Genomic DNA, 14,567 nt, shown 5'->3' on the forward strand with positions numbered 1-14,567 from the left:
AAGAAGAGAAAGAAAAAGCAAACAATAAATAGTTTCTTTCAGGGGAAGGGTAGCTAAAAGGACCTGCCCCGGAATCGGACAAGTTTGGTGGTGGGTGCCTCAGGACCAGACTAACTTTCTAGGGAAAAGGGCGTTGGAGGTGACGGACGTGGCTTTTCTGGGCACGTTTTGTTGGGTGGTCGCAGCTTCCACTATTTGGGAAGTGAAAGAGGTGAGGGTTTTGTCACTTGCAGATTTTGTCGACTTCGGGCCTTCTCATTAATTATTGGATTTTTGATGAAATCCCACCCAGGGTAGACAAGTCTAAGTGATGAGGGACTCCATAATTCATGTCAAGCCAACGTCTCAGGTTCTTGATTTTTAAGCAGATAAATGCAGCAGCAAGGATAAGTTTAGCTCCACGCAGTTGATTATTTAATTAACAAGCTATTATAATAAACTCAATGCTGTTTGATTAAAATAAATTCAATGTCTAACTTCACATATGCTTCTTTATTATTTTTAGTAAACCCCAATCATTTAAATCAATGACCTCAAAATGAATTAGTTTTCGTAAAACTCCTCAATTAGTATTTAATAATTTTACAAATATTTTCTCAATAGCCTCTTACTACTTTCGAATCGTATATAATTAATTAACATTTTTAGTAACCTAAATTTCCTAAATAAATTAGTATTATTTGCAAGACTTATCTACGATTAATGTGTAATTGAACCTGTAGAGTAGTAATTCTTAAAGCTGTTGGTTGGTGGATATATTCGTTTGTCGGCGATGAGCCGCAAGTGACGGAGAAAATTGAACAGGGCAGAAGAGTGTGTCCACCACAAAATTTCAACGTACAAGGCAAAGTTGCATTCGTCTTAGGTTATCTGTGGTCCAGCGGTGCCAGCAGAAATAACCCCAGCTTTACTGACCACCGATTTCCAGAGAGAGAAGGAAGAGGTTTTCTGTAATAAAAGGTCCACAGTTTATTCATTCTTCAGTCGATGGCGTGAATGAATAAACCTTTTTGTCATTGGAAGGAATTTTTATTTTTGTGCATCGGAAAAAACTGCTCCTCAATAATAAGGAGCGGATGAAGCACCAGACAACAATCAATTTCAGAACAAATTAAAGGTAAACTGAAACATAATGGTTTGACATCACTCACCACTGTAGCTCTCGCGGTAATGGATTGACACCAGGCCACCATCACCTTACCACTAATGCCTAACCCAAGCCAATGCCTAAAGATGTATCCAGGGCACCCAATGCCTCAAATCTATAACATATATAAAAAGAAGACCCAAAGGAGCTTCCTCATTTAGCCACGTGGAAGGCAAGAAAAAAAGAGAAAAAAGAAACAAAGAGTAGGGTAGAAAGAGAAAGAAAAAAATAGATAGAAAAAAGCCCACATGCACTAGTATAGCATAATAAGAGCGTGTGGGGATCGTTGATCTCCCAATCAAGGCATACAAATTCTAGCATCTAGCAACATAATATACACTTGTATATTTATAGGCATGTATCTATAACTTAATTTGACCCTCAGGCCTCAACTCCCCCTCAGCCAATTTTACCAATTGGTCCCCCGACTAGGGGTACAACTAATTTGCAGCAGCCAAGGGCTTCTCATCAAATATAATACAGTACTACCTCCTAGAAAAGGACAATCAGTTTTACCACTTGGGTCAAGGTGCTTGTCACGCTCCTAGGGCAGGAGTTGTAGGTCCCTACCGGTTTTTTACCATGCTCAAGGCAAAATTATCTTCGAGATAAAAAGGAGCATTGAAATTACGAGAGCAATTAAAAGCTTAAATTTACTCCCAATTCAAGTCTAAAAAAACGCTGATGTCACAAAATTTTATAATACCCCCTATGAACAAAGTTCAAACCGTTCCTCATTCATTTCTATTTCTGCTGCCCCAACCAAAATAAAGGATCCACGCAAAAGGTTCACTGGGAAAAAGCAATAAAACTCCTACATATATGCGACTGGAGATAGATGCGGAGTGCGCCCCCGTTTACATGAGCTTTGCCCTTGAAAAGTCCATCTCAGGATGCTACAAAAAATCAACAAAATAGTTAAGCAGATTTCATCAGCTAAAGCTCCATAAAGGAAGTAATAAAGTAGGGATGAGGAGAGGACAGCAATATGTATATGTGGTGGGTATGCAGTTATGCGAGTCAAAGTTCCTGAGGGTAGTAGTTACCTCGGACATAAATTTCTTTAGAATTTCCTGCTTCTGAAGCTCATCACTGGTTGGAAGGCCCATGGCCTTCTGTCTCTGGTCAAACTGCGCGGGAGAACAAGTTGAAAAGTACAATTAAAATGAATCAAAGTTTACAAAAGAAAAAGGCTATAACCTAAATGTATAAGACCAATACTTATGAGACAAGCAAAATCTCTTACAGAACCATAAGTACAACCACAACTGGAATTATAAAAAAAAAAAAAAAGAACGTTAGGTAATTTGACATGATCTGAGATGAGAGCGCTTGCGGTAGATAGAAACTACCCAGAAGCAAAATAAAATGAAAAAGACATAACTAATTACCATCATCTTCTCCACAGTTTGTCGTGTTTCTGGATCTAAGTCAGATAGTTTGCTGTTTTCTGGTTCAACTTTCTGAGTGTCAATTTCAGGATCACCTTTTACCAATGATTTCCACCACTCCATTTGGTTGTGCTTTGTCAAAAGGATTGAGAGGGAACAATTATCCTCTACAAGAAGTGTGGGAATATTGTTATATATTAGCAATATGTTTGTAGAATTGCAAAAGGTATTAGTTCATTTCCACAAAAGTATAAATTTAAATGGACTTTCGGTATCACAATTGCAATGGCATGATATAAACAATCTTGAAAAAAATATTGCCTTCTATAATCAGGTATAAATAATTGATCAACAATACAAAGATAGAGTCACGGAACAACAGTGATACCAGGTGAAATTTACATGTTACAAGACTAAAATGCAATATAAAATTAACAAAAATATAAACCCTTTTTCTCTCAACAACAGAAAAAAAAAAGATTCAAAAGCATTTTTGCATAAATTACAAGTAATTTGCATATAATGAAAGAAAACAAAACTAGGGGAGAAAATGAGAACTCATCTCAATCAAAGCTAGAAAATTGATTTCAGATATGGCTAAAGAGTTTACTAAAATGGAGTTTAAATAAATGAGCAAGTTTGTATCACTATAAAACAAATTAAAATTGGTTTTCAAAATTAGTAGGTCACAAAATAAAATTCATTTTTACAACAGTTAAGCAAATTCTGCGCATAAAGAAATTGCATTAATTCTAATGCCACCACTTTAAAAAATATTTGGACATTTATAGGTATAAACTACAAAGCTCAATTCTTTAACTAATTAACAACTCTAATTAAAAATTTAACACATTGGACACCCAACATTGTTACTATACTAATACAACTGCAGATATCCACAATGGTACTAGCAATAACTTAATAATTGCAACTTGTAAACTCTGGCTATAGGAGAAAAATGGAAAAAGCTGAAAGAAGTGTCTGATTTGCAGTATTTTCTCTCATTTTCTTTAAGATAACATACCTATGCTCCAATAACAATCATCAGGTTTGACAGACTGTAAAAGCTCCCCCTGAAAAAAAAAAAAAGAAATATGTTATTTGGATGTAAACCAACTAGGACCTATTTGACAGCATATGCACTAACTTACATCAATAACAGGAGGCTGGCCCTTGAGTCCAACTTTTAGATGGTTCTTCTTTATCTCGCACACAACAAACCTTGATCTTGTTCCACTAGGAACTGGAACATTAACGGTGACCTCTTGCAGGGTCTGTGTCCAAGAGTATTTCTCCAGATCAAGACCATTGCCTTTGTTTGGAACTGTTCAAACATTTTAAGAAAAGGTCAATCAATGACAGTCAGTAATCTAACTAGTATTTAGTTTCACTTTCACATGCATCTAACAGTATCAATTTCAAAATCTCCCAGCAATACTTAATCATATATTAACACCAACTGACATGCAACAACACCCACCCCCCCCCCCCCCCCCCACAACAAATAAAAAGAAGACACTACACAAGCAGAAAGTAAAGAACACCCTTTTTCCAGCATTCCAACAGCGTTTATATCTCTTCATAGCCAAACATCTGATGGAATTAACAGATACAACCATATATAATAAAATATACCATTTACACTTACCATTAGCCCCAATTTTGAGAATGCACATGTACACAAACCAACATACCCACAGCCACAGAAATATGGAGAGAGGGAAAACTATAAAATTTAACATATAAGGAAAAAATTGCACAATCATTGAAGCTCTAGAGCTATCTACAACATCCAAGGCTAGCAGAATCTACAGAAGGTTCAACATTTGGTGAGTGATTGAACCAAAGTATAACATCTGTTTCCTACTTACCCACCTCAATTTCCAAACATTGGTTTTTTTAACAACACATTTCCAAAAGCTGTTAAAAATGTTTTAGGTGAATGCCAAGCACAGGGAAAAGGAAACCAACCAACCCCTACTTACACCAAGACAACCATTAAGCTTCACTCAATCAAAGCTCCCTGCTTACACCAAAACGTATAGGGACAAAAATTTTCCACCCAACATAGTTCCATGTATTCTCTAGAAAACAAAATAACTAGTTACAAACCAAAGAATAAGAAATAACCCCTCACACCCAGCCACAACTAGTAACTTTATTTTCAGTGATAGACATTCACTTATCATACCACCATGACAAAAATAGAGGGACCAGGGCAGAAGCATTACATCATTAGTATTTGGTACCGTACAAAGCTCAACCTTGACTATAAACTCAATGCTTAAAACTGAGCTCGAGCTTGCTTAACATGGGATTTTGCTTGCCGTATACAAAATACAAGAGCCTCCAGTCAAGTTTCAGTACAGAAAAAAGGATGTTACTTTTCTTCACTTCATTCCTCACAAACACAGGCAAACCAAGCTATAAACACAAATTAAAACCCCAAAGAATCCAACAATATACAACCTTTCTCCTTCTAAACATTGTTTTTAACCACCCCAAATATTTTTAATTATTTTCTTCAACATTTGCTATCACCAAAAGTTTAAACACGCAATAGGAAACAAACATTTAGCAATGCAGACTTCAGATTATATTACTTTAAAAAAGGAAAACCTCAAGTTTCCGTCTTTCCCCAAATTTCCCATCAATTAGCCTTGCATAATCGCATTTAAATTAAACAAATAAATAATAGTAATAAGAAATTTAAAAATTAAGAAATTTGAACCTCTCAAGCCAGAGCTAGTCTCTTCCTCCTTCTTATCATCCTTTTTATCGAGGTCCATTGGCTCCTTGTTCACTTCTTTCTTGATCTCGTTCTCTTCCTTCACTTCCTTCTTCTTTAACTCCACCTTCGGCGCTACCTCTTCAACCTTCTTCTCGCTCTTCTCCTTCGCAACCCTCACCATCGCCGCGATCTCCTTATCGACGTTCTCTTTTCGAAGCAAATCAGTCTCTTTCCCCAGAAAATCGAAAACCTTTTCCAAAAACCCTACAGGGTTCGACGGATCCAAGCTCGCGTTAAACGACACCGGTTTACGAGGCTGCGATGAAGAAGTTGAGGGTTTCGCTTCCTCTTCTTGGTAGTCGGAGATTATTGCCATGACGACTAGTTAAAATAAGTCTAGCTCAGGTCACCGAGCGTGTTTACGTCTGGTCGGCTGTTGGAGTCCCCTCAGGGTTTATATACGGACAGGAAAGGACAGAAGTTCCAAGATTTCAACCCGAGAGTTCCAGAACCTTGCTTTCCTATATTTGCTAAAACGTCCCTCATTTATCTCTAAATTATTATAAATACTACTACCGTTCACACTCAAGGTTTTTCACTTTAAAAGATATCAATTCATAGGATATTTATCATTTTTTAAATATTTTATCTCGATTCTTATTATTTGTCAGCATACTCAAATCTTATAAATATTTTATTAAAATTTGAAATTATGATTCAAATTCCTACTCGAATATTGCATTACTCATTAAATATTTGAATTTAAATTTGTTTAATGATTTGATTAAAATAAATTTAAAATTAATTTTATGTATAATTATAATTAGTTTATAAAAAATAAATTAAAATTAAAAATTATATTTAAAATAATTAATGAATTTAAATAAATATTACATTGATTACAAAAAATTATAAATAAAAAATAATATATTAAAAATTATTATTAATAATTGAGTTTGAGTAGTGAACATCTTAAAATCACTATTCGAATTAGTGACAATAATGATTTTTTTAATTTGTTATATCTTTCTTTCTTTTTTCTTTTGTCTAAAGGCATGCATTATTTATTGAACATTTTACTAGTTTTTATTAACCACATAACAATTTCTCATACCTTGCTTAGTATAGGTTTTCTTGCCCTAGTAGAGAATTTTAGAATTGCTAAAAGCTTTCTATCCAATTGGGCTATTGGGTAACTTCCACATTACGAGAGCCCGAATGGTTGATTAAAGTTTCCATCTTTTGCTGTGAAGACTAGCATCTGTTTTTCCACCAAAGAAAGACAAAAGTAAACGTGTTGTGTTGAAACTTGAAAGAAAAGAAAAATCTTTTCTTGCCAATAACACGTTATTTGGGAAAATGCTTGGTTATATCATAATTAATAAAAAAACTTCCAAATATAAAAAGCCATCCACTTGATAAATCTCTACCTCTGTTTGTACTAAAACTCAACTCAGAAATGGGAAGACTTTTACTTGTTCCAATTAACCATGAAAATGGAAACTAGTTAAATTAGAAGGTATACGGATTGGAACATCAAAGAAATTGAAATAAATTAGGAAAGTAAATGACAGTTAATTTAATTTTTCTTGTTAGTTTACTTCAACCCAAATTTGCCACAGATTCATCACCAAGATTATTAGTTTAGAAAATGGAAATAGTCGTTTAAAATGGAAAGCTTATATTAATAAATGATTAAACTGGGTTTGAGGGGGAGTCATGGTCTCATGGCGCCCCTCTAGGCCTCAATAAATGTTCACCATGTCGTGAGACAAGTCAAAGCCAGGTAAGTTATTCTCACCGGATAAAAACTTATTCCGAAACTCAAGTGTTTTAACTAAGGTAGCCTCGCAATTTTTGAGATTTCTTCAAATCATTATAATATCATATGCAATCTGCCGGAAACACAATCTCTGAGGCATGCCATGAGTAACATGGCTGTCTTCTTACATATGGAAATACAAGTAAAGACGGTTTCATGACTTCACATATTTTCCATGTAACTGGGGCTATGGAGCCTCACGATCGCTTCATTCACTCGACAACTTTGGATTAAATTAAAAAAAAAAATAAAAATCAAGCAACAAATTTTTATATTGGCAACCCATGCTCTCTCTTTTCAACAATTTCGATCTTAGGAAGTGTAGGGGAGAAATTTCAAACTGATTCCCCGGCTAATCAATCTGCATCCTTAGCAAGCACAACAGCGTCCTTGAAGATTTTGAGAGATTCTTCTAAATCGTCGCAAAGTAGGCGAGGGTCAGGAATCACATTTGGGTCAACTGCTAGAACAATGCTCATCTTGTTCATGTAGCTCTGAAAATGACATGTCAAAGCCTGCAACAATAATGGAAAAACAGGGGAACAAAGGATTCATTATTTCAGCAGAAGGGTACTAAATTTTAGACGATATATATATTATATAAAATATTAATGAATATATGCTAGTTTATTTATGAATATAGGCTAGAATGAATGTCAAAGATAGAACAGAGAAGAAAAATCCTCCAAGGTTTCAATTTGTAGAGGACTGCATACCTGAGGATGGCCGTAAACACTGGGAGCGATGAAAGCTATTGGGTGACCATATAAGCTAATTTCTTCTACTGGTCCAACCACATTTGAAAGCGTCATCGTAGTGTTGAAAATAACTCTATACACCAACGCTGCCGATAGCTGCAGTAAGCAAATCGTTATTCTTCCACCAATGGCTTTACCATATTTACATGAAATTCAGTTTTTGTTCTGAGTTAATTAATGTTTTGGACCAAACCTGAGTAGAAGAGATTCTGCTTGAGAAAATGAAGGGGAATTTTAATTATACCTTAGATCCAAATAACTTGACTACGCATTTGTTCGTTAAATGTGTGCATATAGCTTCAAGAGATAGCTTTTTCCGATCTCCTGCAGCTTTAGCTCCGCGAAGGTAATCTAAAGGATCATTTCGTAAAGCAATGGTGAAAGGGATGCAAATGTATCCGATTTGATTACCCCACTTGACCTTGGATTTCTTGTTCATCATATCAGCCAAAGCCAGTGCAGTGAGAAGCATTAGAAGAAGAAGAAAAAAATATTTCCAAGGAATTTAAATCAACGCAGAAAGATAACATTCCCGTACAAAGACAAGAAAACTCTGAGATGCATATTCAACTTTTTCATTTGCTCTGGAAAAAGGAGAGAGAAAACTCACCTGGATCCCGGCAGTTTGTCTGATATTCACCAAAGCAGTTGCCCTTAGACGGATGTTTCTGGGAAGGTGATTTGACTTCTGCTCCGCTCCCTTGCCTCTATCAACTTCACCTGCCGATTAATAAAGTAAAGAATCCTTTATCCACAGTCGAGAAAAGAGCAAATTTTAGAATTACTACTATATGCCCTCATGTCATCATCTGTATTTATAGAGAAAACTCACCATATTTGCGATTTAGATATCGTGAGAGACCAGCTTCTGTTACTCCCAATATGACATCGTTAACGGTCTAGTAACATAAGTGAAAAGAAAAAAAAAACATTGGGAAATTAAGGGCATGATCTTCAACAAAAGCATAACTTAAAGAAGTATCGAGTGAAATGTACCATGCCCATCGCATCCTTCACTAGTTTTATGTCATCCAAACTCACAGTCCGGTGCACAATCTTCTTAGCGTTTTGCTCAACGCCAGAGGAACCTTTAAGAGGAGTCTTCGTATCTTTCAAAAATACAACTGTTGCCACAAATAGAAGAAGGTCCACAAGGGTGTTCAAAATTAACCTTAACACTGACCAGATAGCCAAGAATAACCGAAAAAAACCATGCGGATGCGGGTGTCTTGAATCTGCCTGTTTTTGCTTTGGAAGCGTAGGCAAGGCTTCCGGATCGGATGACTTCCGGCAACAAGCAAGTAGAAGAGAAATGAGAGACATGCCATCACCGATTGAATGGTGGATCCGGAAGATGCCAACAGCCTCTGCCTCCGGGGTTTTGAGGTTGACAAGGTGAAGCTCCCATAATGGTTTGGACAAGTCAATAGGAATTCTGGTGAGATAGGTGACGTAGTCTTCAATAAATTGGCTTGGAGATTCCATTACCGTGTCTACTTCTGGGAGTATAACATGATTGTCCACATTTACTTGTGTCCGAATCCATTTCTTTTTACCACTGTTCATCACCTATTAATATTATTGTCAAGAAAGCAGATACATTTGTAGTCAGCTCTTATGTATGAATTGAAACACATAAAATTCAAGAATAGTTAATACATTAATTATAAATCTTTTTTCTATAAGTTTTTGTAGGCATAATTTTTTTGGCATTTATCATAATAAAATAGAAAATCACTGCGATATTAAAAAATTAATGATCGTATCTTTTGTTGAGTTTGTGAGTGATTCAAATTTGATAAAAGATGCCTTGACGTGTAACAACTATTTTTGAGATAATTCATGCCTTGATGTGTAGTAAAGTAATTCATGTCTCGACATGTGACAACTAACATGTAACCACTTGATGTATGTCTTGGCATGTGACAACTAAGGTGTAGGGGTGAGCAAATGGGTGGATTAGATAGTTTGATCACCATACTTAAGGATCAAATGAACTAATTATTTTTAAAAATCGACTAATACCAACCAAATATAAAGAAAGATCAAACCGACCAAATATAGAATTGGTTTGGTTGGTCCGATTTTGGATTAATGGTTTAAATTTTTTTTTATTTACTAATTATAATATTAAAATTTATAAACTTCATCCATAATTATATATATATATATGAAATTAATAAAATAACTTATATGTTATAATGTTTTATATCAAAATTTGTATAAATAATATGTTATAAAATCTAAAGTGATAGGTAATAAACTTATTAAATGTATTCATATAAATAAAGTTTATTATAAATTATAGTAATACTTATGTATAATTAAATATATGTATACATAATATATTATTTTATTATATATATAAAATTAATTATACAAATTATATGTTAAAATGTCCTATATCAAAGTTTGTATAAATAATAACTAATTATACACAATAAATTATAAAATCTAAGGTGATAACTAATAAGGTTATTAAATGTAATCATATAAATAAAGTCTATTATAAGTTATAATAATGCTTATTTGTAAATTAAATATATATATATATATATTATGACTTTATATATATATATATATATATATATGAAATTAATGACATAATTTATATGTTATAATTTTTTATTTCAAAGTTTGTATAAATAATAACTAATTATAAACAATATATTATAAAATATAAGGTGATAACTTATAAAGTTATTAAGTGAAATCATATAAATAAATTTTATTAGAAATTATAGTAATGTTTATGTATAAATTTAATGCATGTATATATAATATATTTATACAATTATATATATATATATATATATATATATATATATATATATATATATATATTCATAACATATCATGTTACAAAATATTACTAAAGTGTAATAATTATAATATATTAATATGTAGGATATTTACTATCATATATTATAATATTAACATATAAGTTATATCATTTAAAATATATAACTTGTAATTTCATATTAATAAAAATTTATAAATAAATATATATATTTAATATTAAATTGCTATGATTATGATTTATATATGTTTTAAGTAAATTATTAATTAAGTTTACTATCAATTCTTCTTAATATATATAAAAAATATTTTATATATTAATATAATAAATATATAAAATACTAGTTTGGTTTTTTGGGTGGATTGGTTCAAAAATTTTAAAATCAAGAACCGACTAAAAAACTAATTGAACCAAATATTTTGGGTTAATTAGACCAAACCATTTTACCTAAATCACATTTAATTTGGATAGATAATTGATTTGAATTGATTTTGCTCACTCCTATAAACATGTAACAAAGTTATTCATGCTTTGACATGTAACAACAAGAAGGATCTGTTTAGTTTTGTCGTTTTTCTCCTTTTGTAAGCTGTTAGTGGCTATGCGTTCTATTCTTATGTTTTTGTTTTAGTGTAGAATTCTGAAAAACACAGTTGCTGGCACAGTATCTCATGTTTTTGAATACCGTGCTCAGCTATATTCCTTAGAGTTTTTTATTTTCCCATACCAATTTTATTGTTGGTGTGTGAAAAATATAGAAATGAGAATGAAAAATAGGAATCCAGTTTGTTGATTCCATTGCTTGCTTTGTTCATCTTCTCCATTCTTCTTTTCCTTGAGTTTTTCTACATTGTTTGGCCAGCAAGGTTTTACAAGTCAAAAGCAGATGTAGACACACCCCTTTTTCCGAGCGATTAATTTACCTGATCTATTGCACTAAGCTATAATAAAAAATATATATCACTATCATGTGGTTTAGTTTTATAATTAAACATGCGATGCAACAGCTGATAATTCTTTATTGTTTATTCGAATACCAAAGAAAGGTAATGAAGACGAAGAGAAACCAAGACTAACAAGAAGAGAAGATGCTATGCGAGATTAATCTTACAGAATAAGGTAGTAGTATGATTTCTTACCAGCTTGCTGGAGAAACAAGGGTGCTTAATCAGAGTCTGCTTTAGTCCCTCTTTGATGACCGCAGGATCAAGCTTGGACTTGTATCCCATAATCGCTATGATGCAGCAGTTAATACCCGGTTCATGAAATATGAGAGAACCAGTACTCAAGGGCACTTCATCCTTGGATACCGGTGATGCCTCTTCTGTACCTATCTTGGCTTCCACTTGATCAATTTCTTGTATTTCTGTTGAATTCATGGATATAAGACTTTGGTGAAAGAGCTTTGGAACTGAAAAGAGGAGGAGGTTGAATAAATAAGCTTATATAGATCAGGACAGGCGTGGTCTAGGATTGTGAAAAGCAAAGGAAATACTTTAACAAGGAGTAGGTCGTGGTCTAGGATGGTGAGCTGGCTGGGGATGTCACTTTTCGTTAAAAATTCAAGGTTTTCGACTCAGAGTGGAGCCATTGAATTTGAGAATTACTTAAGTTGGAACGCGGTGCTGCACTGTCCATTCCTTTAGCCAGGAAAATTTTGTTCCTGGAAAATAATTGTACATGTACTCTGTTATTTCTTCTCTAACTCTACCCTATCAGTGCTATTTTCTGATATTTTTGATCGTTCTTTTCACCCCATCTGGGTGCATTTTTGACCTTCTCATTGGTTAAATATCATATTGCGCGCTAAAAAGGCGAGAAGCGGGGGTGTAGCTCATATGGTAGAGCGCTCGCTTTGCATGCGAGAGGCATCCAACGTCAGTTTTACGTATTTTGAGGCACGCAGTTCGATTCCCCGCCTTCAGCTCCAACGTGAATTTTACATGTTCTTTACCTCAAATGTGAATAATAAAATGATAAGAGAGTGCCAAGAGAACGGCAGTCTGAGCTTCTGAGGCACGTTCCGTGACAACTGTGAAATAAATAAATAAATAATAATGAGCTACTTAACAGACTTGCATTGGCAGCCCCTGCTCTCTCTCTGTCGAATGAATTCAACAACCAATTGTTCAATAAATAAGATCTTAGAAAGTTTAGGGGAGAAATTTTGAACTGATTCCCCGGCTAATCAAAGCTGCATCCTTAGCAAGCAGCGTCGTCACAACAGCGTCTTTGAAGATTTCGAGAGATTCTTCAAAATCGTCGCAAAGCAATCACATTTGGATTAACTGCTATAACAATGCCCATCTTATCCATGTAACATCAATGGAAAAACAGGGGAACAGAGGATTCATAATTTCAGCAGAAGATATATATTGTATAATGAATATATGCGAGCATTTTTGTTATTTTGACAAAGGTTTATTTATGAATACACGCTAGCATGAATGTCAAAGACAGAACAAAGAAGAAAAATCGTTGTAGGTTTCAATTTATAGAGGATTATATACCTGGGAATGGCCGTAAACACAGGGAGCAATGAAAGCTATTGTAGCGTTGAAAATAATTCTATAGGCCAAAGCTGCCGATAGCTGCAGTACCACCAATGGCTTTACTATTTTTACAAGAAATTGAGCTCTTTACTCTGATTGAATATGAGAATCAACATATGATGAGAAGTTCAATTGGAACAAAACAGAGTAGATGAGATTTCTGCTTGATGGGGAAATTTAATTTATACCTTAGATCCAAATAACTTGACTATATACATTAGTTTGTTAAATATGCGAATATTGCTTCGACAGACAGCTTTTTCCGATCTCCTGTAGCCTGTAGCTTTAGCTCCACGAAGGGAATCTAAAGGATCATTTTGTCAAGCAATGGTGAAAGGGATGCACATGTATCCGAATTCATTACCCCATTTGGCCTCGGACTTCCTGTTCATCACATCAGTTAAAGCCGGAAAAGTATTAGTCGGAGGAGGAAGAGAAAATCCAGGGAGCTAAAATCAACAAGGATGGTTAATCAGAGTTTGCTTCAGTCCCTCTTTGACGACGGTAGGATTAAACTTGGTCTTGCATCCTATAATCGCTACAATGCAGCAGTGAGTTCCGGGGTCGTGAAATATAAGAGAAACAGGACTCAAGGGCACTTCATCCTTCCACGGTGATGCCTTGTCTGCACCTATATATCTTGGCTTCTTCTTGATTAGTTTCTTGTACTTCTGTTATATCCATTGATAAAGACTTTGGTTAAAGAGCTTTGCTAACTGCCTCTGCAACAGAAAATATATAGGAGGTTGAATAAATGAGCGAATATAGATTTTTTTTTAAAAAAAAAAGATAGGATTTTACGCGTTGTAGAAATGTAGGTCAAATGTCTTGGAGATTATATTTTTCTTATTCTAGCACTGTCTAGTAACGTGCTACTTCTCCTCTAAATCCTGTTTGTGCAACTTTCTTTCTGATATTTACCGTTTCCTTATATCAGCACACAGGCACAGGACTTATACGTGCCTTTAATTGTAACCTAGGCAGTTGGTTAGGGCATAGGGTCTGCACTAAAGGCTCTGTTTAAAGTTGGATTAGCTTCTACTAAAAGTGCACTGAACAAGCAAATAAAAAAGACTTGCTTCTGTAATCGATCAAATGCAATGATCAGTCATTTTTTCATTTCAATTCAATCTTGATTCTTCTTTTTCAATATTGACACCTTAGCTAGTAAAATTTGCAAATGAACCAATCCGAATTGCCATTCTAGGTCTGGCTAACCTTTCAGTACGTGAATTTAAATATTTAATTGCTTTTGACAGAAGTATGCGGGGGTGTAGCTCATATGGTAGAGCGCTCGCTTCGCATGCGAGAGGCACGGGGTTCGATTCCCTGCACCTCCACTGTGGATTTTAGTGTGTAACGATAA

General features: G+C 34.3%; 2 protein-coding genes and 1 non-coding gene across 3 annotated transcripts; 1 reads left to right on the forward strand and 2 right to left on the reverse strand.

The window, feature by feature from the left end:
• Positions 1-1,774: 1,774 nt before the first annotated feature.
• Positions 1,775-5,762, reverse strand: BOB1 (HSP20-like chaperones superfamily protein). The gene is made up of 6 exons (XM_007038969.3): positions 5,270-5,762; positions 3,690-3,862; positions 3,563-3,611; positions 2,539-2,705; positions 2,194-2,277; positions 1,775-2,043 (listed from the first exon to the last, which is right to left on the reverse strand). Exons 1-6 carry the CDS (start codon positions 5,643-5,645, stop codon positions 2,005-2,007), a joined length of 888 nt encoding a protein of 295 aa, XP_007039031.3. The 5' UTR covers positions 5,646-5,762; the 3' UTR covers positions 1,775-2,004.
• A 1,338-nt stretch (positions 5,763-7,100) lies between these two features.
• On the reverse strand, positions 7,101-12,120 carry LOC18605760 (wax ester synthase/diacylglycerol acyltransferase 11-like). Its single transcript, XM_018116966.2, has 7 exons — positions 11,789-12,120; positions 8,846-9,418; positions 8,682-8,748; positions 8,460-8,569; positions 8,094-8,279; positions 7,808-7,945; positions 7,101-7,606 (listed from the first exon to the last, which is right to left on the reverse strand). The coding sequence occupies exons 1-7, from the start codon at positions 12,026-12,028 to the stop codon at positions 7,448-7,450; spliced, it is 1,473 nt and encodes a 490-aa protein (XP_017972455.2). The 5' UTR covers positions 12,029-12,120; the 3' UTR covers positions 7,101-7,447.
• A 2,348-nt stretch (positions 12,121-14,468) lies between these two features.
• Positions 14,469-14,541, forward strand: TRNAA-CGC (transfer RNA alanine (anticodon CGC)). The gene has a single exon. It is a non-coding gene; the product is annotated as a tRNA-Ala (tRNA).
• The last annotated feature ends 26 nt before the right edge of the window (positions 14,542-14,567 follow it).

The sequence above is a fragment of the Theobroma cacao genome, chromosome 3 (assembly GCF_053813885.1).
Source record: "Theobroma cacao isolate CCN51 chromosome 3, ASM5381388v1, whole genome shotgun sequence".
NCBI lineage: Eukaryota > Viridiplantae > Streptophyta > Magnoliopsida > Malvales > Malvaceae > Theobroma > Theobroma cacao.